The sequence below is a fragment of the Corvus hawaiiensis genome, chromosome 21 (assembly GCF_020740725.1).
Source record: "Corvus hawaiiensis isolate bCorHaw1 chromosome 21, bCorHaw1.pri.cur, whole genome shotgun sequence".
NCBI classification, from domain to species: domain Eukaryota; kingdom Metazoa; phylum Chordata; class Aves; order Passeriformes; family Corvidae; genus Corvus; species Corvus hawaiiensis.
Genome location: NC_063233.1, coordinates 3,314,243 through 3,335,524, shown reverse-complemented (window position 1 = coordinate 3,335,524; position 21,282 = coordinate 3,314,243). Strand labels below are relative to the sequence as shown.

Genomic DNA, 21,282 nt, shown 5'->3' with positions numbered 1-21,282 from the left:
CAGGGGTTGGTTTGGGCACCTGAACTGGCTTGGGTGGCACTTTGCAATGGACTCAAAGCTGCTTTTTTAGCCATCAGATGCTGCCCCACGAGCACAGCCAAGGTGTCCAGTGTGACATGGACACCTGCAGAGGACGGATCCGGCATTTTGGCTCATCAGCCCTCGGACTTGGGTAGCTGAGGCTCATCTGCAGCCCACAGGACGTTTTGGATTTTAAAGATGCGAGAGGTCACCAAGGAGTGGTTTGGACACATGGGGCTCCATGTCTTGCTGTACCATGGCCTGGGGAAGTGCAGATGGGCTGGAGAAGCTCAAGATGAAACATGACAGCAACTGGCCTGAGGCAAGCACAGACCAAATCAGGCAGAATAACAGGAGAGGCTCTTCATCAGGTGCCATGGAAAACACAGGCTTCTGTCCTTGGCTCGGCTCAGACATAGCTGGAGGAGGTGGGGCTGCCTCTCCAAGCTCCCTGACTGCATCTTTTTTTCTCCTCAAGTGGACTGCAAGGTTCAAATGCTTCCCTTATGTTTAGAAAAATCAGCCTGGAAGAGCTCTCAGCCGTCCAAAGCTCCTTGATGAAAAATAAAAGCATTGGCACAGCTGTCAGCACGGAGGAGAGGGCTGGGAAGCTCAGCTCTGGAAACACGGGGTGGCCACGGTTTGGGAGTGCTCTGCCTGGCAGGAGAGGCTTTTCTGGGATGCAGCAAGCTGAATTCCTGGCTCAGCTGCTGCGTTTGAGGTGGATGGACCCACGTGGTTGATCAAAAGCTGTGCCACCCTCAGGACCAGAAATACTGGCGTTGTTGGGAAGCTGAGAAGAACAAGGTTATTCCCATTTTGGTGTCACCAGACGAGCTGCTGTGCAGCTGCCACCTTTGTGTTCCTCTTCTTAAAAACATAAATAAAAACCAAACCTGTAAAGGAAACCCAGTTCCCGGACCAGATCCACTTGAAAAATGTATTTTTGTCATCTCCACCATGGTTTATTTGACTAATCCCCAGTGGAAGTGGGGAGTGGACTCCAGAGGTGAGGTCCTGGGTCTGTGTGGTGAGGGGTCTGCTCACTGCTGGAGACTTGGCCAGATTTCATGGGTAAAAACCCACTTGTCCTTCCTTCCTTCCCTCTATCCCACGTGCTGTTTTTTCCTACATCTCAAGGAACACAGTTCCCATTCTTTTCCTGGGATGGTGGTGTGTCCCTCAGCATCTCTGCTAAGAAGGAGCAGCAGCTTGGCCAGTCCTCAGCAGCTCCAAGGTTATGCTGGTGGCAGGAAATCCAGACATTTTCCACTGGGCTTGTGCCTGTGGAGATTGGGGACATGGAGGACTCTCCTAAAAACGTGTGACTGTGGGTGACAGCTCTGAGACACTTTCGGCTGCTCCTTGGATGTCCTCTCAGCTCTGCTGAGCTTCTGAAGCCAGGATGGCAGCACCTGCAGGGAACTCCAAATCTTGGAGCCCACAGGATCCATGAGTCTGGAGTGCTGGCTGCAAATCCCTGCAGCTTTCAGGACAGCGTGTGGGGCTCTCCAGCCCTGGGGCTCTCAGGGTGAACCTGGAATTAGGAAAGTGGAGAGACAAGGTTGGAACTCAACCTCTGGATCCTGAAGAGGGGCTTAGGGAGTGCCACACCTGGAAGAAGGAGGTGACATCGAGATGATTTTGGGAGGGGATTTCTTGTGTGCCCCAGGCCAGGCCCAGAGCTGCTGCAGGAGCAGTTCTGTTGCGCACATGAGGAGTGAAGCTGTTCCCACCTCATTCCGGGAGCTGCCTGGAGGGAGAGAAAATAGGATCAGCAACTGAGTCAACAGCCTGGCAGGCATCCCCAAAAGCTGCATCCATCCACCAGGGCTGGGCAGGTGTCCTGCATCATCCCAAGGGAGGGATGGGTTGTGTTCACAAACTCCTGGTGGTGTGGAGAGAGCAAGGAGCAGCTGAGCTTCACCTGCTCCTGCAGGTGCACTCCTTGGGGAAGACCTGTGCATGAGGCATCATCCCAGAGGGAAGGGAGGAAAATGGGGTCTCCAGCTCAGCACTGGGAAACTGCTTTCCTGCAGGGAATGGGATGGATGGAGGGATGGATGGAGGGATGGATGGATGGGGGTGATGGCAAAGGGATTCCATGCTTGTCCTGCCATTGGAGGAGGCTGCCTGGGCTTGGGAGCACGGGTGTAGCAGAGCAGATAACACTCCCCAGAGAGGGCTGGTTTATCTTTGGCTGCTGGGTGGGACTGTGCCATCTGCTCTGCCCGGGGTGTCACTGCTGCCGGCAGCAGCTGGGCCGGGGCGAGGGCCAGGCGTTCGTGGGGCTGAGCTGGGATGAGTCAGCTGTCCCCTGACCAGCTCTGCAGGGAGCTGCAGCACCGATTTTCTGGTGCTGCAGCTCCGAGCTCGGATCAATAGAAATAACTCCTTACGTGTGTAATCTCTGCCCAGCTGTCTCTTTTTGTATGGTTTGTGTCAGCTGAGTTCAGCCTGATCACAGGCAGGGGCTGTCGAGGTGCCCTGTAGGATCCTCTCTCCTACAACCCCTGGAGTGTGTCAGATTCTTCAGGCCAGGAGTGTGGCACTGATGAGGTTGAGATGTGCAGATTGAAGGCTTTAAGTAGCCCCTGCCTGCCCAGACCTCTGCAGTGCTTTTCCACGAATCCCAGTGTCCAGCATGGGGATGTGTTTTTGGGGCTGACACCCTGGTGGAGTGACCCCAGTGATCCCAACTTTGCGCCTTCGTCCTCAAGAGCTGCTGCAGCTCTGCATCAGCACTTTGGCATTTAAGTCTTTTTATAAGATCCTGTTTGTTGAGGGTTTGCCTTTCTCTCAGGCTTTCGTGTTATTTAGTAGGTGTTTCATCTCTCCTAGTGTGCCCAGAGGAATCCTGGTGCATCTGTGCTGCTGAAGAAGGGTTGGCATTAAGCAAAAACTTCTCCTTTTCTGATGATTGGAAAAGCAGCAGTGGGGTTAGGGGGTGAAATTAAAGCAGGGGTTTTTATGATGGCTTGAAAAAGAGGAAGAATCCGCACCAGATGGACAAAAGCCACGACACAAATCTGAGTTTACCTGGAGTTTCATATTGTAGGGTTTGGTTTTGCACTTGGCATAGAGCTGGTCCCACTGATGGTCTGAAAAGCCTCCTTGTGCCACAGGCAGCTCCCAAACCTGTGCCCCTGCTGCTCTGCCTGAACATCCCATAACCAGCTTCAAATGCAGCAGGGAGGGAGTGCTGGGGTAATTGGCAATAAGTAGCAGGGTTTTTACAGTACTGGAGTGCCTCATTCAGTCCTCAGCAAAGAGCTGGGTGAGTTCAGAGCATTGTCTCTCATGGCCAGAGATGCTTGGGGCTGTTCTCAAGCAGAGTGGGCTAAAATGTGCTGTGGGGAAACAGTGGTGTGCAGAAAAGTGTGGGATTTAGGGTCTGTGACAAGGTGATGGAGAGAGTTCCTACTGCAGCTGCACAAAGCTGCTTTCCAGGTGTAGGAAAAGCGTGTGCAGGTTTCCAAGGGAGGTTAATAATAATAATAATAATAGTAATAATAGTAATAATAATAGTAATGTTATTAGCATCTAATAAGTGTTTTTCATCTCTGAGCTGCTCAGACATAACTCAGCAGCATGTGACAGGCTGCTGGCGAGATCATCCCCACCCCACAGGATTTGGGACAGGTCTCTCCTGTCTGTTTGGGGCTTGCCCCGAGCCCGAGGCAGGATGGAGGTTTGCATGGAGCTGCTGTCCCACGGGAGCTGGGCCAGGGAACTGGAGAGGGGCACGACATGGCCTCCAGGGAAATTCAGCCCTGCCAGCCTCAAAGGTGGCTGAACTCTGGATTTCTGCTTTAAACTGAGCTGTTTCTCTTTCTTTGCGATTCCCTGATTCTTTCACTTCACCCGTCACTTTCCCTCACCCGCAGTGACCCAAAGTGTTGCTTCCTTTCATCATTTGTCTGTAGCCTTTTTGTTTCCAGGATCTGTGCCTCTGCAGAGAAGGGCCTTTCCCAGCAGAGGCCCTGTCCAGGCAGGATCATCCCTCTCCCTGCTCCTGAGGGAGCACACACAGAGCCCATCTCCCAGGCTGGGGCTGCTCGGTGCCTTCCCCAGACCTCCCATTCCCTGGGATATCCCAGTCTGACCACAGCAGACACCGGAGCAGGCTGATCCTGCAGGATGCCTTGGGGTTTTGTGGCCACCTGTGGAGCCTGGGGGTGGCACTGACACTGACACTGTCCCTTCTGTGTCACTCGCAGCCGTGCAGGAGGAGAGGCAGCGGGGGAAGGACCGCAACGAGAACGAGGTGGAGTCCACAAGCAGCGCCAATGAGGACATGCCTGTGGAAAAGATCCTGGAAGCTGAACTCGCTGTGGAGCCAAAGACAGAGACGTACATCGAGGCAAACATGGGCCTGACACCCAGCTCGGTGAGGCAGCTCTGTCCCATCCCCAGCCCTGCGTTTGGGACAGAAGGGATGGCTGTGGGACATCAGGAGTGACCATGAGGACAGCTGGGGCAGAGAGGGGTTGTTCTGTGTGATTAAAACCAGCTCAGAAATGCAGTTCCTGGCTCTGCTGTTGGCTCCGTGTGTCAGCTCAGCACCAGGAAAGCAGAGCCAGCAACCCACCAGCGCTTGGTGTCTTCTGTCCCACAGCCACAGGGAAGGAGGGGATGCTGTAAGGAATAATGAAAAGGGCTCACAGAGAAGATTTTATTGTAATTAACAGCCCTGGGTGCTGAAGGGAAGGAAGACACTCCATGCTCTTAAGAGCTCGGAGTCCAGCTGAGGCAATAGACAGACCTGTGTGGCTGAAGTGCAGAGGGATAAGAGCTGTGCAGTGAGGGTGTGACTTCTCAGATGGAGAATTATGCAGCTGCTTGCCTCTGAGGAGAGAAGACTTGGAGAAATTTACCTAGAAGTTGGCTTTCAAGTTCTTTTCCCACTTAGAAACTTGTGTTACAACTGGGCCTGCTTGGAGCATCTGGGCTGTGCCAGGATGGTGTGTGCACAAGAGAGGCATGACAGGGAAATGGGACGGGGCTTGGAGCAACCTGGGCTGGTGGAAGGTGTCCCTGCCCGTGGCAGGGCGTTGGACTGAGGTGGTCTTGAGGTCCCTTCCAACCCAAACCAGTCTGGGATTCTATGGAGAGTGAGGGAAAGTGTTTCAGGCCCTTCGCTATGAGATTCCCTTACCAACAGGGAGGAATCTCCCTGCAAAGCAGTTAATGTGACAGCCAAACCATCCTCTGCAATTCCATTTCTAGGACAGGCCCTCTGCAGCCTAGGCAGTATTTAGGGTGCAGTTCAGGCAGTATTTAGGGTGCAGTCCCCACTCCTCAATAGCCCCTTTTCCCGTGAAATCAGTGGGAATAGAGGAATTCCTCAGAAAAACAGCAGCTGAGGCTGGAGTGGGGAGCATCTCCTGGTGGCCACACAGTCCTTTGAGGGACACTGAGGTTGAGCTCTGCCAGGTTTGGGCTGGCTGCTCCAGGAGAGCAGGCTCATCCACTGAAATATCCCTGTGCAATTCCTGCTGGGCAGCTATGAGGCTGAGCTGATGAAATGCAGCTGCTCCGAGCAAGTGAGAGGGCTCTGCAGTATTTATTTCCTGTTACAACAATGCTTTATCTCTCTCTTTATATGAGCCTTGGAGGGTTTGAGTCAGAAGTGCCTTCCCATGTCAGGGGGTTGGAAATAGATCATCTTTAGGGTCACTTCCAACAAAGTTCTGTGAGCGATCTGGGGATCAGGACAAGTCTAAGTGGTGGTTTCGGATGCTCTTTTTGGCCTTTACCAGCTTTTCCCAGGATTCCTTAGGTGGGTCTGGGACATTCAAGGCTTCCTGGTATGGGCAGAGCCAATCCCTCAGTGAAACTCTCCAGAATCAGGTACAGAAACAGGTACAGATGCTCACCTGCATTTGAGAGGAGGATCCCATCACCGTGAGGCTGGAAAGGGCTTTTCTGGAGGAGTTAGTGAGGGGCTCAGAGAGGCTCTGCCTGCTCTCAGGATTAAAAATCCTTCAGGGGAGCTGGAGCCAGCGTTGTGCTGACTTGAAAACAAACCCCAGAGAGCGAGCTGAAATAAATGGCTTCGTCTGGCACCGTGTCTCCTCAGCCTCTTGTAGCAAATTGAAAGCCGGTTCCTGCATAATTCAACACGCATTACTGTGAACAAGGATGTGTGTTGCATCTAAATAGAAGCAGGAGGCTTGTTGGAATGCCCTGTTATTGTCAAGCGGTTTCTGCCGACAATGAGGTGACATTTGTAGCAGGTTTAGCAGATGGATGAGATCAGCAGCTCCCAGTGACGAGGCCACCGGATGAGGAGAGGGGAGATGGAGGAGCTGCGGCCCTCCCGGCCCTCCCTCAGAGCCCAGGTGATGGAAAGGCAGCAAATTGAGGCCCTGATAAACACGGAGGGATAACAGGAGCTGTTTGCTGTTGGCCTCGTGTGCTGTGTGCTTTGATTTGTGCCTCTGCACCTCAGTCCAGCTGCACTGAGCACTGCTGGTGACCTGCAGGGACATTTCCAGCTGGCCTTGGCAGGCTGGGGTGGAGGTGGCAGGGTGATTCAGGAATAAACACCCTTGTCTCCCACATAGAATGGGTTGGGTTGGGAGGGACCTTAAAACCATCTACTTGCACAGGCAGGGGCACCTTCCACTAGCCCAGGTTGCTCAGAAGATCCAAGGGGTGGCATTCCAGGCCCAGCCTGGGTGGAGAAATAGAGTCATACATTCAGAGACTCACAGAATGGTTTGGCTTGGAAGGGATCTCCAAAGATGATTGAATTCCAACTCTCTTCCATGGGCACTTTCCACTGTCCCAGGTTGCTCCAAGCCCCATCCAACCTGGCCTTGGACACTTCCAAGGATCCAGGAGCAGCCGCAGCTTCTCTGGGCACCCTGTGCCAGGGCCTCCCCACCCTCACAGGAAAAATTTCTCCCTAGTACCTGATCTAACCCCACTGTCTTTTAGCTCAAATCCATTCCCCCTTGTCCTGTCACTCCACTCTCTCGTGTCTGTGGCTGTCACCTTGTGCCATGTCCCTGTCCCTGGGCAGTGGGGTGGCTTTGCCTCTGCCCCATACCTTGGGAATTCGGGCTCCTGCCCTGTAAGCACCACCTGGGATGGGCTCCTGGCCCCTGAAAGGCAGCGCGTGTAACTGAGAGCTGTCCTCCCCAGTAGCTCTTAATTGGCCTTTGAACGTCTGGTTTCAAGTCACCATTTTCTGAAAGATACTTTCAAGCTCCCCTTTTCCAGGGGGATCGGGTGCCCTTTGGCTCTGTCACACCCCGGCACTGTGCCCTTGCTATTTACTGCAGGAGGGGATTTGCTTTCCTTGCACAGGGAGGGTTTCCAGCCCTGCCACCCCCCTCCCGCAGCCAGGCAGGGCCCTCTGGACACTTCCCGCTGCTTCTCACGCTCTGGTGATCAAGTTCTGCCAGGAAGAGCCGTGGTGGTTCCAGGAATTGCCATCTGAGGTGGAACTGGAGCTGAGGCTTTGGAGCACCAGAGGTTGGGTACAGCTTGTGCTGCCCACGCAGGGACAGCCAGGGCTGGGGCACCTGGAGCCCAGCATGTGGTGACAACCTTCCCAGGAGCCAGCCCTGATGAAAGCATTGCCAAAAACATCTAATTTACCTAAATTATGCCTTTTGTGAGGCTCTGCAGGCTCTTGTTGCTGCAAGGATTAGCTTCTGCTGGGCCCCTCACTGAGGCTTTGGAGCACCAGAGGTTGGGTACAGCTTGTGCTGCCCACGCAGGGACAGCCAGGGCTGGGGCGCCTGGAGCCCAGCACGTGCTGACAACCTTCCCAGGAGCCAGCCCTGAGGAAAGCTTTGCCAAAAACATCTAATTTACCTAAATTATGCCTTTTGTGGGGCTCTGCAGGCTCTTGTTGCTGCAAGGGTTGGGTTCTGCTGGAGCAGGGGGTCTCCCATAAGTCGTGGTGGGGCCTGGAGGGCTCCATCCCTATCCCACCTCGCCGGGATGGCAGGATTCTCCACCTGGCCGAGCAGACTGGGATAACTCGAGGATGGGGATGTTCAGGGCCTCTGGTGTCCCTTCTCCCCCTTCCTGCCTCTGAGTGCCAGCATTCCCTGTGCTTCCAGTGAAACGCTGAACCCTGCAAAGCTCCTCCTCACACACGGTTTGGGGCTTTCCCGTTGTCCGGGGGAAATCCCATCTGTTCTTCTTCTCCCAGGAGAAAAGCCCAGTCCCTGCTCACATCTCCTTCCTCAGGGAAGAGCCCCAGCTCCCTGGGAGTGAGACTGCCCTGCCCTTGCACCCCTGGGGGAGCTGCTGGAGAGGGGCTGGGCAAGGGGGGCACATCCCTGTGGCGGTGCCCGGTGCCAGCCCATGCCCATCCATCTCTGCACGCGACAGGTGGAAATACTTCTGAGGCAGGTGCCCTGAGCTTGCCAAATCCCGGTTATTTTAAGCCTGGAGAATGGGAGATGTTGGCCACTGAGGCACAGAGCCTTGGGTTTGCTGCCAGGGGACTGGGCAGGGGTGTGGGGCACAGCTCTGAGGGGCACGAGGGTGACTTGGCAGCGTGGTCCTGGTGTGCCCAGCCTGGGAGGGGGCTTTGCCACAGGTTACACTGACATTCGTGTCTGCTCTTCCTCTGAATTCAACCCCCTTCCTCCTGCCAGCCAGGGGTGAAGTAAACACTCCTGCTCCAGTTTGGAAACTGCTCTTTTAAGGACATGGAAAGAAGCTGATTGTACAATCCAAGCTGCTGGATATCAGCAGGGATTACAGCAGGAGATGGGAAGGGCCCCTACATCCCTGTCCAGGGAGGTAAACCCTACAAACACACTTGGACCAGGCTTAGACTGGCTCTTCCAGTTCCTAATCACAAATCCACTTGAGCTGTGAGCAGGTCCTTTAAACAGGGATTTGGTGTGTTTAGGCTGACTGTCCTCCTTGAGAGCAGATGGTTTTTGTTACTGGATAATATTTCAAAGGAAAGGGGTTTTCTCTTTTTTTTTTTTCCTGTAATGCCCCCTCTGGTGCTGGTTTATCGAGCTGGGAGATGCTGGAGTCTGCCCTTCCCCGGGCCGGAGCTGCTTGGATTCATCAGTCAGGGTGATGGATTTGGAGTCTCAGAACTCCCAGTTCCCATTTTGGGGCTTGCTAAAAACTATTACAACCCTCGTGGTGGAGCAGCCAAATCACTTCCTCTGCCTGTGACTGGTAACATCCACCTCGGGGGTGGCAGGCAGGCTGCTCCTCCAGCCTCTCTTTCCCTTGCTTTGCCTTTTCCAAGCTTTTCCATCTTTTTTTTGGCAGCCCAATGACCCGGTGACGAACATCTGCCAGGCAGCAGACAAACAGCTCTTCACCCTGGTGGAGTGGGCCAAGAGGATCCCCCACTTCTCCGAGCTGCCTCTGGATGACCAGGTCATCTTGCTCAGAGCAGGTGAGTGGCATCTGTCCCCATCTGCAAGTCCCTGGGATGGGTTGTACCCTCAGATTTAGGTCCTGGCAGCTTGAAAATGTTTGATTCTGAGTAGCAGACTCTGATCATTCCGTTTTTAAATAGGATTTTAAAAGCCCCATGGGATGTGTTGCTGAATGGGATCCAGAATGTGGCAAATCAGCTGAAAAATGGCCTGGCTTCGTTTCTGATCCATGAGGAACTCAGAGATGGGTGCTGGGTGACTTAAACCCAAGGAATTAAACTCTGCCTTCCTCCCAAACTGAGGTGTGAAAGACCAAGTGGGCTCAGGCCCCTGTGAAATTTCATCAGACTGAAATGTTTGATCATAATTGAAAGCAGAAAGGGGAGAAAAACACATCTCACTTCTTCTCCCACCCACCAAGATGAAAATAGAACTCTCAGGGCTTATTTTAAATTTCCTTGTGCCACAGGGGGGCTGCAGGAGCAGGGTTTGGGAGGTGAAAGCCCTTGGCTGCAGGAAGGGTCTTCCCCTGTTGAGTGAATTCAAGCTCCTGCTGCTGTACAAAGATCGTGGAGGGCAAGAAATCAGAGCAGAGCTCGGGGAGGATGTGTTTGAGGCATGAAGCTCTTTGTAAGCCAGGCACTTTGAAGTGCTTGGTAAAGTTTCTTTTGTTTCCCCAAAATTCGCTTTTGTCCAGGTCCTGCGCCCTTCCTGCAGCGCTTTGGTGAAGAGGCTCCTCTGCCTTTTCCGTGGATTTTGCCAGAGCTGGCTCTGGGCCCTTTGGAGCATGCAAAGTGTGGATTTGAAGAGGATTTCTAGAGCCTCTTGTGAGAGTGGATGAGCAGGGGAAGCCTCTCTGTAGGGATCTTTGAGGGCTTCCTGCAAAGAGCTGGATTCAGACAAAGCCTTTTCCTTTCGGGAAGTGGAACCCAAACCCACCACGGCAGTTCCAGGTTTTCCTCTCTCTATTTAGCAGGCAGCTGATTAAAACTGGACCTGGAGATTTCCTGACCTGTGTTCCCTGCTTGTGACTCACTCCATGGACAGCAGGAGAGGGGCTGCAGACCCCAAATTTCGCGGTGGCTCCAACCCTGAGACTGCTGAGCCACCTGGAGCAGCTCCCTGGAGCTCCCTACTCCAAGCATCTCTGCCAGAGCCTCAGATAACCTTCCCCAAGTCCTCTAACCAGTGGCTCTATGTATTATTGAGTGGCCTGCTGAGAACAGCTGCCCATGAAATATTGAAGTACTAAAATCCAGCTAAGAGCCTCAGTCGGGCATCCTGGGAGGCAAAACAAGTGGAGCACACAGCTCTGGAGGAGCAGTGCTGGCTGGGCTGGCCGCAGCTTTCCTCAAATCCTGAATCATTTAAAAATATTCCCTCTCTGAGCTGTTTGGAAGGGAAGGAAACCTGACTTTTTAAGCCTGTTTTCCACGGGTTTTCTGGTTTCCAAGCTGAGACAGGAATAACCTGGTGTTTTCTCAGCTTGGCAGAGGATGCTGAGCGTTACATCCCTGCAGCTGCTTTTGTAGGGCTGCTGGGGAAACTTGGCAGGGAGGTGGATTGACACGAGGGCCACTGTGCTGCCAGAGTGCCTTCCCTATCCCAGAGGAGCCAGAGCCACCCTGTGTGGTGAGAAAGGAGTCACAGGAGTCACAGAATTCTGCTCTGCCACCCCAGAGCTTGGGCTGAAATGCAGAACTCTCGGGACAGGCTTGTTTGGTCTCTTAATTCCCATTTGCTGCCTGTGGTTATACTGAATTTTCCCTGCTTGCCTCTGTCTTGGAGGCTCTTTGGGGATGTTCTGGTGAAAGCCAAGGTAGGAAAATCTTCCCCATTTCAGCTGAAGCATCCCAGCTCTGCATGGGAATAATCCAGGTGAAGGATGCTGATGGATCCAGCGCTCCTTCGCTGGAATAAGCCCAGCTTGGAGTGGGTGTTGAGAGCCAGCTCGGGCTTCTGTTGGTGGAGCTGCTGTGTGTGACAGCTTCCCATGGATCTGGCTCTGGGAATTCCTCTTCCTGCTGGGAGCAGGGTTTCTGCAGGCTCCTGCTGCAGTCCCACGTCTTCTCCTCCATCCTCCTTGGGTTTCATGGTGTTGCAATCCCTGTGAAAGTGCCAGGCCTCACCCAGTAAATAGCCAAAGAAATGTTCCCGTGGCTGGGGTGGAAACATCCTGTGGCCACTTAGGAAAGAGTGAACTTTATTCCTTGTCAACATTTCTAATGGCACAGCCCACGGCTGCAGCGGGAGGTAAATACAGCACACATGGGCCTTGTGTTTGTTGCAGGCAGCGGGACAAGACGTGTTCCTGTGGCAGGAGAGGTGAAGGATATTGTTGTGTTGCTTTTCCAGCCTGGGAAAAAACCCCCAAAGCCAAATATCCTGAGGTTTCTGGAGCAGAACTCCAGAACATGTTCAGGACAGGGGTGTTGCAGAAGACCCTTCTTACCTGACTGAAGATGCTGCTCCTGGTTGAAAGTGACCCGAATTTCCACCCTTCAAACTTGGCAGCGTTTCCTCTCGTTGGGGCTTTGTTTCAGGAATCCTTGATGGATTTAGGAATTGAAAAGGTGCTGGATTGGGAAGGGGAGCTGGAGGACGTGGAGGTCGCCTCTCCCTTCCCTTCCCTGTAGGTCTGGGCTCAGAGGATGTCCCTCCTACATCCCAAAGCAGTCCAGCTAACAAGACTAAAATCTGTTTTCCAAGCAGCTGTGGAAGCAGTCACGGACGTGGGACTGTGCAGAGAGCAGACCCAACCTCTCCCAGTATTTTCATGGCAGAAGCAACAAACCCACAAAGCCAGAGATTCCACGGGCCCTTTCACAGGGCTCAGGGATGGTGAAGGAACTTCCGTGGCCTGAGGAGGGGCCTGGTGAACTGATAGCCCGTGCTGATAGGGCTGGAAGTGCTGGGAGGCAGCAGCTGAGGGCAGAGGGGAGCTCGGGGCTCCACACCCCCGGGGTGTTCAGGCAGAGCTGTTTGCTCGGTGTCTGCGCGGTTTACAGAGGAAACTGCTCCCCTTATTAGCTTTATTTTTAGTGCATCGGGTTCTAGATGGTTTTTCCCTTCCCTGACAGCCAAGGAAAAGCTGGCTCCCCCCTCCTTCCCCATATCCAGCCACGTTCCCTCAGCAGAGGCGGATTCCTCCTCCGGTGACGTCGCCGATTCCCAAACTTCCTGAGGATCCCATGGCTCTAACCTGCAGCCTCGGTCGTTTTTCTCCTCCCCAGGCTGGAACGAGCTCCTAATTGCCTCCTTCTCCCACCGCTCCATAGCCGTGAAGGACGGGATCCTCCTGGCCACGGGGCTGCACGTGCACCGGAACAGCGCCCACAGCGCCGGCGTCGGGGCCATCTTCGACAGGTGGGCTGGGCTGGAGGGATGGAGGGATGGGATTGCATCCTAAACCGCCTTGCCTGGACATCCCCATCCCTGTCTGCACCTCAAGCTGCCTCCATTCCTGCTGGAGGAGCCCGGGATGAGGGTGTCCCACCCCGTGATGTCCCTGAAAACACAGCGTCAAATCCCTCCTCTCAAACCTGCAAAACCCAACAGCCCCAAACGGGGAGGAGGCTGCCCGGTGCAAATCAAAGCCCCTTTCATGGGGTCCAGATGCCTTCTAATGTTACGAGGAGGCCACTCCTTCGCTCCTTTTCATCTTTAATTGGACCAAGACGCGATTTTATTTGCACAATGGAAAGGCCCCAGCAGTACTCAGCGGGTTCCACAGGCGTGTTCCGGGGGCTCTTTAATCTCAGGCTTTGGGAAAGTGTTTTAAAGCCAGGCTTGCCGGGTGTTTGACCCACAGCGTGACTCCAGACGCTGCTGAAATGCTGATTTCTCTCCCCGAGACTCATCTTGAGTCGAAACCAAATCACCTTTGCTGCTCTGCTCTGTGAGGAAATTGTTCTTCGGACCTGGGTGACATCATTTGTTCCTGTGAGGTCATAAGTGCAAGATCATGACTTTGCTGCAGGATCTAACATGAAAAACTGGGCAATCAGTGGAAAATATTTCAAGACCGACACCTGCAGTAAGAGCAAAGGGAGCAATAAAAATTACCGGCAGAGGAAATTACTTTTAGATACCTGTTGGGGTGGATTTTTATTGTTATTTTTTATTTTTAGGCAGCTTTCTCAGATGCCAGAGCCTCTCAGTGAATGGATGGAGGCGGTTTTTATGGTCCCTGTTGTATCTCACAGGAACTATTGATGTTCCTAATGAGCTATTTTCGATGGAGGAGGAAAATGAGGCCACATCCTCAGCTGGTACAAGCCAGCGCCATCCCCGACTTCGTTAAACGTGACCGGAGCTTCTCACTCCAGCTCTGACACCTGGGGCTTTTCATTCCTGGGGTTTTTTTTCGTGCTGACTCTGTGCTTTCTGTGTCCTTTTGCAGAGTACTGACAGAACTGGTGTCCAAAATGAGGGACATGCTGATGGACAAGACAGAGCTGGGCTGCCTGCGAGCCATTGTCCTCTTCAACCCCGGTACGTGCCTGGCTCTGCCCTCCTGGCCCCTCTTGGCTGCTGTTCTGTCCTTTGGGCTCCTTTTCTTCCCTAAAGAGCCCCATTGGAAGTAGCAGAGGGCACCCAGATGCCGAGGGCAGGGCAGGAAAGAAGAGAGTCAGGGGTGGAAGATGGTTTGGTTTGGAAAGGATCTTAAAGTTCATCTTGTTCCAAACCTCCTGCCATGGGCAGGGACACCTTCCCCTATTCCAGGTTGCTCCAAGCCCCATCCAGCCTGGCCTTGGACACTGCCAGGCATCCACAGCTTCTCTGGGCAACCTGTGCAGGACCTCCCTACCCTCAAAGGGAAGAATTTCTTCCCAAAATTCCATCTAACCCTGCGCTCTGCTCTTTCAGTTTACAGCCATTCCCCCTTGTCCTGTCAGCTCTCCCCCTTTCAGAGTGACTGTGAAGAGAAAGTTCTGGTGCTTGAGGGAGTTGTCCCTGAATTGGAACAAAATGGAATCTAGATCTTTTTTAAAGAGAAAAATACAGATTAGAGCAGCACCAGAGCATGGATATGATTGTCTCTGCTTCCCAACCTCATCATCCGAGGGCTTTTATTACCTGCATTTCTGGAATAGCCCTTTGCAGACCTGGAGAGGCTGAAAGACATGAAATGTGCTCATAAAATACACAAAAACTTCAGGTTTTGACTGTGGTTTCACAGACTCCGGGAGGCTTCACGCTGCTCCCCTTTCCCCCTCGGCCCCAGCTGCTCGAGGGAAGAAGAAGGGTCAGTGCCAGGGCTTTTCTCCAGCATTCCAGGGAGCAAATCCCTGTGCAGCAGGAGGCAGCCTGCTCATACCTGCACAGCTCTCTGGAGGGGATCTCTATTTTAAAGTGGATCAGCCCAGAGCAAAACCAGATGGCAGCCAAGAACAAACCTCCACATCCACCACCAACCCCTTCCCTCCCTGCCCTCAGAGAGCACTGTTTGTGCCCAAGCACAGCTCCTTCCCTGGGTTTTCCCACCAAAGCCTGGCCAGGCTGTTCCAGCAGGGTTTATTACATTTTCTTGGGTTTGTTTTTCTTCTTTTTTAGTCCCCCCCTCCTTGTAATCAGCAGTAATTTATTGTCTGTAATTTGGGATTAGCCGTATATGGTCAAAGAAGGGGAATCTGGAGAGGTTCCCATGGCACATGTGCTTGGGGATATCGATTTCTGCACTGTCCCTTTCACCCTACTAAAAACAGATCCTCGCTGTGTCCCGGGGGCTGTGCCAGAGCAGGGGCTTCTCACTCAGCCCCACCACAGTGCTGGAGGGAGAAATCCCACAAGCCCAGGGCTGGAGGAGGAATTAAACCCTTTAAATGAGGGTCTGGCACCACTGGAATGAGCCAAAACATTTGGGGTTGGGGTGTGAGGTGGGGAAAAATCTGTAGTCACAGGGCAAACCTTTGAGTGCTCCCCAAATCCCCAGAGCTCAGAGCCTGCATCCCCACTTTGGTGGGGCTGGGAGGGATGCAGGGAGCACACAGAGGGGTTCTGGCCAGCCTGGAAAGCCTGGAGGTGTTTGGCTGATGGCTTTTGTGTGACCTTTCAGACTCGAAGGGCCTCTCGAACCCGGCGGAGGTGGAGGCGCTGCGGGAGAAGGTGTACGCGTCCCTAGAGGCTTACTGCAAACACAAATACCCCGACCAGCCCGGCAGGTGAGCTCCCTGTGCCCCTCCTCCTGTACCCTCACCCCCTGCAAACCCCCTGCAATGGGTGCTGCATCTCCCAGGGTGTCCTTGGGTCCCTCTGTTCTGGGCTCTCCATCCCCACAGACATTCCCTGCAGATAAACCCCTCATTGCCACCCGCCCCAGCTGTGAGCATCCCTAAAAACACCCCCCTGTGCAGCACACAGAGCTCGATATTCCCTTGCCAGTAAATGCAGCCAGGTGGGCAGACCTGAGGAGGCCCAGCTCCCACAGCCCCAGCAGTGGGATGAGCCCATGTGGGAAGGGGGTATCATTTCCCTTCTGGAAACCGCGGCGAGCGAAACCGCAGCAAAAACAGGACTCACATGGAGTTAATTTTCGGTGGCAGAGGAGCATCACTGCTGGGAAGTGAAAGCCTCAATTGATACTCTTTTTCTCCCCTCCCTGCCTCCCCCAATCCAGCTGGGAATGGGAGGGGGAATTAGGAATGCGTTCCTGGACTGCTGCGGAGCTGAGTGGGCGCATTTCCCCAGTTACAGCCTGGAGCTGGCAACTGCCATTTCAGTTCCTGACAGCTTCTTGAGAAACCAGGCAAAGCACTGGAAGCTGCTACTGGTGCATGAATGTTGGGCAAAAACAGCCCAGGCAACTGGGATTTGCATCTCACCTGCGTTCCCAGCCTCGTGTGTGCAGATGGTAAATGACAAGGATGCTTTCACAACAGTGAGCGCAGAGCGTGCCCTCAGAAGTGAAGTTGGATTTGTTTTTTCCCCCGCTTCGGGTCCCAGAGTGCTGGCAGATGAAGAAGGATGTGTTGTTAAGGGGTTCCTGGGATGTTCCTGGTTGGCTTGAGGCAGGGAGAGCGAGGGTGGAGGTGCTGTGGGGTGTGCTTGGTTTGTGGGGAGCAGGGGAATTGAGGGATGAGCACGGGGCAAGGAGCAGGCCTGTCACCTCTCCTCTCCCAGGGGGTCTGTGTGCACCCCAGGCCAGCTCTCAAGCTGCCTCCTCTTCCTGAAAGCTTTAAGAAATTGCATTTCTGGAGCAAATCCAGAGCCAGAGCCTGGATTTGGGCTGCCGTGGTGTTGCAGCAGAGCTGTTCCTGGCACAAGGAGAGCTGCTTTGGGAATCGTGACCAGCAGCTCTCCTGGGTTATTCCCTTGGTGGGATGAGCACATTGTGCAGGATCTGCAGCCCTGGCACACACTGGGAGTGGGCAAGAGGTGGCGCAGGGAAAGTCCCTCCCTCTCTTCATGCCCCAAGCCCCCTCCAAACCACCATGCCTGAGCACGGTCTGAGCCACCAGTCCACACCAGTTCCCCAGGGCTCTGCCTCAGTGCTCAGTGGTGTTTGAGGGAGTGTTTTAGGTCCAAAAGCTCTGCCAGGGGCTCTGGAGTTTAATCTCCCACTGGTTTTGAGTGACTGTGGGCTGGGGACCTTCTTGTGTGATGCTCACACCCATCCCTGGTGACCTGAGTGACTCGGTGACATCTCAGGGATGTCCTGAGAGCCGTGGCTGGGCCCTGCTGCCCTCCCTCCGTCCCTCAGTGGTGCAGGGCAGTGGTGGCACCACCCCAGGTGGCTCGGGAGGGTGAACTCGTGGGCTGGGAGTTGCACAAGAGCTCCCCGAACTTCTCCCAAACTCTCTGCATCCCCCTGGCCTCGTGGCACGATGTGATCACCAGCTGGGGCTGCAAACAAGTTCTCCCTGTGGTTGAGCAAAGCCCTGCTGGAGCCTGGTGCCTTTTCCTGCTCCGTGCTGTGGGATTTCTGGAATTCCCACCTTTTCAGGTGCCCTTGGGTGCGGGGCTTCCTCTGAGTCTCCATCCAGCAGGAGCTTGGGAGCACCCTGCAAACACCAAAAGGGAATTTCTCCACACCGAGAGGCATTCCCAGGAAAAACCCAGCCCTGCTCCCCCTGTGCAGCCCCTGCTGCTCCGCAGGGAGGGCTGGGTGCCTACGTGACACCCAGCAGCCACAGGGAATCAGGGATCAGGGCTCTTTTCCCCCCCCTCCCAGCCCTGGCACAGCGTGCTCCAGGCTGGTTATCTCACAGTTAAACATATCCAAGGGCTGGAGCCATCATCTGGTTCGGTTTAAAGTGAAACTTCCTGAATGGGATGGTAGGACTGATTTGTTTTTCCTGGCTCTGCTCCCGCCGTTCTCGCCAGCTCAGCAGAAAAAAAAAAAAAAAAATTAAAAAAAAAATTGGGAGAGAGAACTGTGTGTGCATGTAGAGAGTATCTGTGTGCTTGTGCCTGCCTGTGTGTGTGTTTTCTGCAGGGTCCCCTTCTGCCTGGCCCTTTTCATGATGTTCAAGCCCTGATTTTGCAGCAGGAAAAGCAAATAACCCTGCTGTGGCTGTTACAGGGCTCTTTCCCTGTGCTGGCAGCACTCACACAAGGAGGTGACATCCACTGGCACCTGGGGTGTTCCAAAGCAGCCTTGCAGGAGCTGGTGGCTTTCTCCTGGCTCCACAGCCTCTTGCCAGCCTCGGAGCCCAACAGCCAGCTGTGGATGGCTTGTCTCCATCCTGGCTGGCTCCTGCAGAGCTGCCAGCTCTCCCCAGCCCTCCTGCCTGTAGGACCTGAAACCATCTACTCCAGGCAGGGCAGGGTGTGGAGAAAGGGTTTTGTTTGCCCTCCTCAGAGCCCTGGGCCCAGGGGAAGGGAGCACCCGCTGTCCCAGGTGGTTTGCAGTGCTCCTTCCAACTCTTGTGTCACAGTCCTCGGCTTCACCCCTGGCTGGCAGCCGGGTTCCTGCCTCGCCAGCAGCCCCAGGGCTCAGCTGGTGATGGTCAGAACCCCAAGTGAGGGCTGCTGGAGCTGCTCAGGAGGTGCACAGAGCCTGCAGGAAAGGGGCATTGCCCAGCCAAGTGCCAGCTCACCCCACTGAGCATCTCTTCCAGCCCCTTCCCGGCTGTTTGCTCTTTTCCCTGACCAAAACTTGAGCTGCTGGAGCTGCTTGCAGCACTGCCAGTGCCAAGGCTGATCCCGTGGTGCCTCCTCTCGATGGCTGCAGCGTGGGGACCCCTCCAGCATCTCGGGGTGTTCCCCAGTCCGGGGCTGACCTTTCGTTTCTCGTTTCACTCTTGCAGCTCAGTTCCCAGCTCGTTCTTGCTGGGCCATCATCAATGATTTCCCTGCACAGCTGCGGCTGCAGCCCCACGGTTCGCTGGTAGCAGAGGCTGTGTCTGCCTCCCACCCCTCCCCAGCCCTGGGGACAGAGGCAGGGCTGCAGCCGGGGCTGTCTGACCCTGTCGCCTCTCTTATCCCCCAGGTTTGCCAAGCTTCTGCTCCGCCTCCCAGCCCTTCGGTCCATCGGCCTGAAATGCCTGGAGCACCTCTTCTTCTTCAAGCTAATAGGCGACACGCCCATCGACACCTTCTTGATGGAAATGCTGGAAGCGCCGCACCAAATGACTTAGAGAGAACTCTGCTGGGTCAGTCCCTCGCCCGGCCGGGCTCCCTCGGGGCCCTTCCTCCGCTTTCTTCCGCCCCAGCCCGTCCCTCCCTGCTGCCCCCAGCGCCGGAGGCACCGTCTGATCCGGGGGACACCCCGCCGTCCTGGCCTCCTCGTCGCCTGACCCCCTGTCCGTTCGCTGTCACTGCTGCATCTCCAGACCTGCTCGCTGGTTCCCTGTGCTACTTGTAGAGAAGTGGGAGCGGAGAGAGCTTTGCCAACCCCTGCCCCCGCCGTGCCATGAGGTTTGGGATGAGCCACGGCGTCACCCCCTCCGTCCCCGCTGCTTCCCTGGGGATAAGGACGGTGCCGGCCCTCGGGGCAGTGGGGTTTGGCCGAGCCGAGGAGAGTGGTTGGACTCGGATTGCAGCTGGGCTATTTTCAGAGGATGGAGTTTTTGAAAAAGAGAAGAAGAAGAAAAAAAAAAAAAAAAAAAAAACCAAAAAAAGAAAAAAAAAAAAAAGAAAAAAATTCTATTTTTGGTTTCTAACTATTCTTAGTAGTGTCAGTAGTTACTCTGCAGAGGGAGAGGTGGCCCGGCCGTGCCCCGTGAGTGAGTCACCCGTGGCTGCACAGAGCCTTCTCCTTCCCCTTCAGAGCTGAGGATTTGGGATTGAGCTGAATCCCCCCCGAACAACGCGCTGGCCGTGGCACAGGAAATGCCCTTGTGGCCATCCCAGAGGGCGGCCGGGCATCGCTGCCCACCCCAGAGGTGCCCGTGTGGACATGAGCCAGCTGCAGCGCTTGCTTTAAGGCTGCCAGGGACTCCCCATTGCCCTTGCCCAGCTCCTGGGGGCTTGCTGGGACCCCTGCTCTCAGCACAGCATCCCAGTATATCCCAGCACTGCCCCAGTATATCCCAGTGTATCCCAGCATGACCCCACTCCGGGGTTTCGGCTCACCCACAAGGCCGCTCCTGTTGTTTCAGCTCTGCACAACACTGCAAGGCAACAATTAGTGGGAGTGCTCAGCCAGGCTGGTTAATTGCAGCTGTTAATTAGTGGTGAAGCAAGAACAGGGCTCCCCCTCCCCTGGATGCAGGCCTGGGAGGGCCCAGCTGGGTGGGGGATGTGGCAGCACCATCCCTGTCCTGCCCGGGATCCTGGGAGCACCAAAAGCACCTTGGCTGTTGCACAACCCTTTCCTTGAGTCTCGGTGTGACAGCGGGGAGCTGGGCAGGTTTTTGGGGATTAGGGTCCCAGGAATGTGTTCACACCCTGTGGGATGGGATGGGATGGGATGGGATGGGATGGGATGGGATGGGATGGGATGGGATTCCCCAGGGAGCGTGTGGCCAGAGGCCAGCCAGGGAGCGATTCCCCTTCCCCTCCCTGTTTCACCCTCGTCAGGTGTCTCCAGTGCCCCACCAAAAACACGAGTTGGAGGAAGAACAGAGCAGAGGGAGTGGAGAGGGATGCTGGGGAGGGTTTTCCCCCCTTGGCAGGACGGATGGTCCTAAATACACCGTGCTGGGAGCCCAGAATAAGGTGCCTGTGGCTGAGGGCTTCCCCACCGCTTCCGCATCCCGTGCTTTAAAGAGCAAAGGTTGAGATCCTCCCAGGATCCTCTTCTTGCTCCCCATTTTTTGCAACTGATTGAAAACTCCTCCTTTGTTCCTGGAGAGGGATGGAGCAGCGCCCACCACCTCCTTCACACCCCTGTTCTGGAGGGGACACCGTTGCCACCTGCCTGGTGTCAATCCCAGCTGGCAGCTGGAGTGCCCAGCTCCATCCCCTGCAGCTCCAAAATTAAGAATCCCTCAGGATTTCAGGGGATACCTTCCCCTGGGGCTGCCCGACGTGGCGCATTGGCAGAGGCGGGCACAGCGCCTTGGCTCTGTTTCCCCAGCAGCCTGCAAGCCGCTGAAAATATTATTAAACAGCTTCACCCTGCAAGAATTTGCCAAGAAAACGAGGCAGGAGGAATGAGATCTGGCAGGGGTGCCAGGAAACACGAGCAGGCTGTTCCCTGCCAGCGGGAGGCTGGCGCAGCCCCAGGGGAGGTGTCAGTTCCCAGAGCCCCGAGCCCACCCAGCCCCCAGGCAGCCCCCGGCCCCCAGCCCGGCTCTCCCAGCAGAAAGGAGCCTGGCATTTGCTTGCCAGAGAGGGAAAACTTCGGGAAAGTTGGTGGATATTGCCCTGGGATCAACCTGCTGGTCGCTGGTGGGTGACAACTTTGTCCCTGGCGGATGGCTCAGAAAGGGCTCTTGGGTGCTGTGGCTGGAAGGTGGCACAGTGGGAGATCCCATCCCATCCCATCTCATCCTGT

General features: G+C 54.9%; 1 protein-coding gene across 3 annotated transcripts in view; it reads left to right on the top strand.

The window, feature by feature from the left end:
* RXRA (retinoid X receptor alpha) overlaps positions 1 to 20,232 on the top strand; it is a 96,846-nt gene extending 76,614 nt beyond the window's left edge. For all 3 annotated transcript variants that reach the window (XM_048325307.1, XM_048325308.1, XM_048325305.1), the window contains exons 5-10: positions 4,242 to 4,411; positions 9,286 to 9,415; positions 12,632 to 12,764; positions 13,801 to 13,892; positions 15,457 to 15,562; positions 18,832 to 20,232. In XM_048325307.1, coding sequence (XP_048181264.1) covers positions 4,242 to 4,411; positions 9,286 to 9,415; positions 12,632 to 12,764; positions 13,801 to 13,892; positions 15,457 to 15,562; positions 18,832 to 18,979 — 779 coding nt within the window. In that variant the 3' untranslated portion in view covers positions 18,980 to 20,232. The remainder of the gene's footprint in view (positions 1 to 4,241; positions 4,412 to 9,285; positions 9,416 to 12,631; positions 12,765 to 13,800; positions 13,893 to 15,456; positions 15,563 to 18,831) is intronic.
* The last annotated feature ends 1,050 nt before the right edge of the window (positions 20,233 to 21,282 follow it).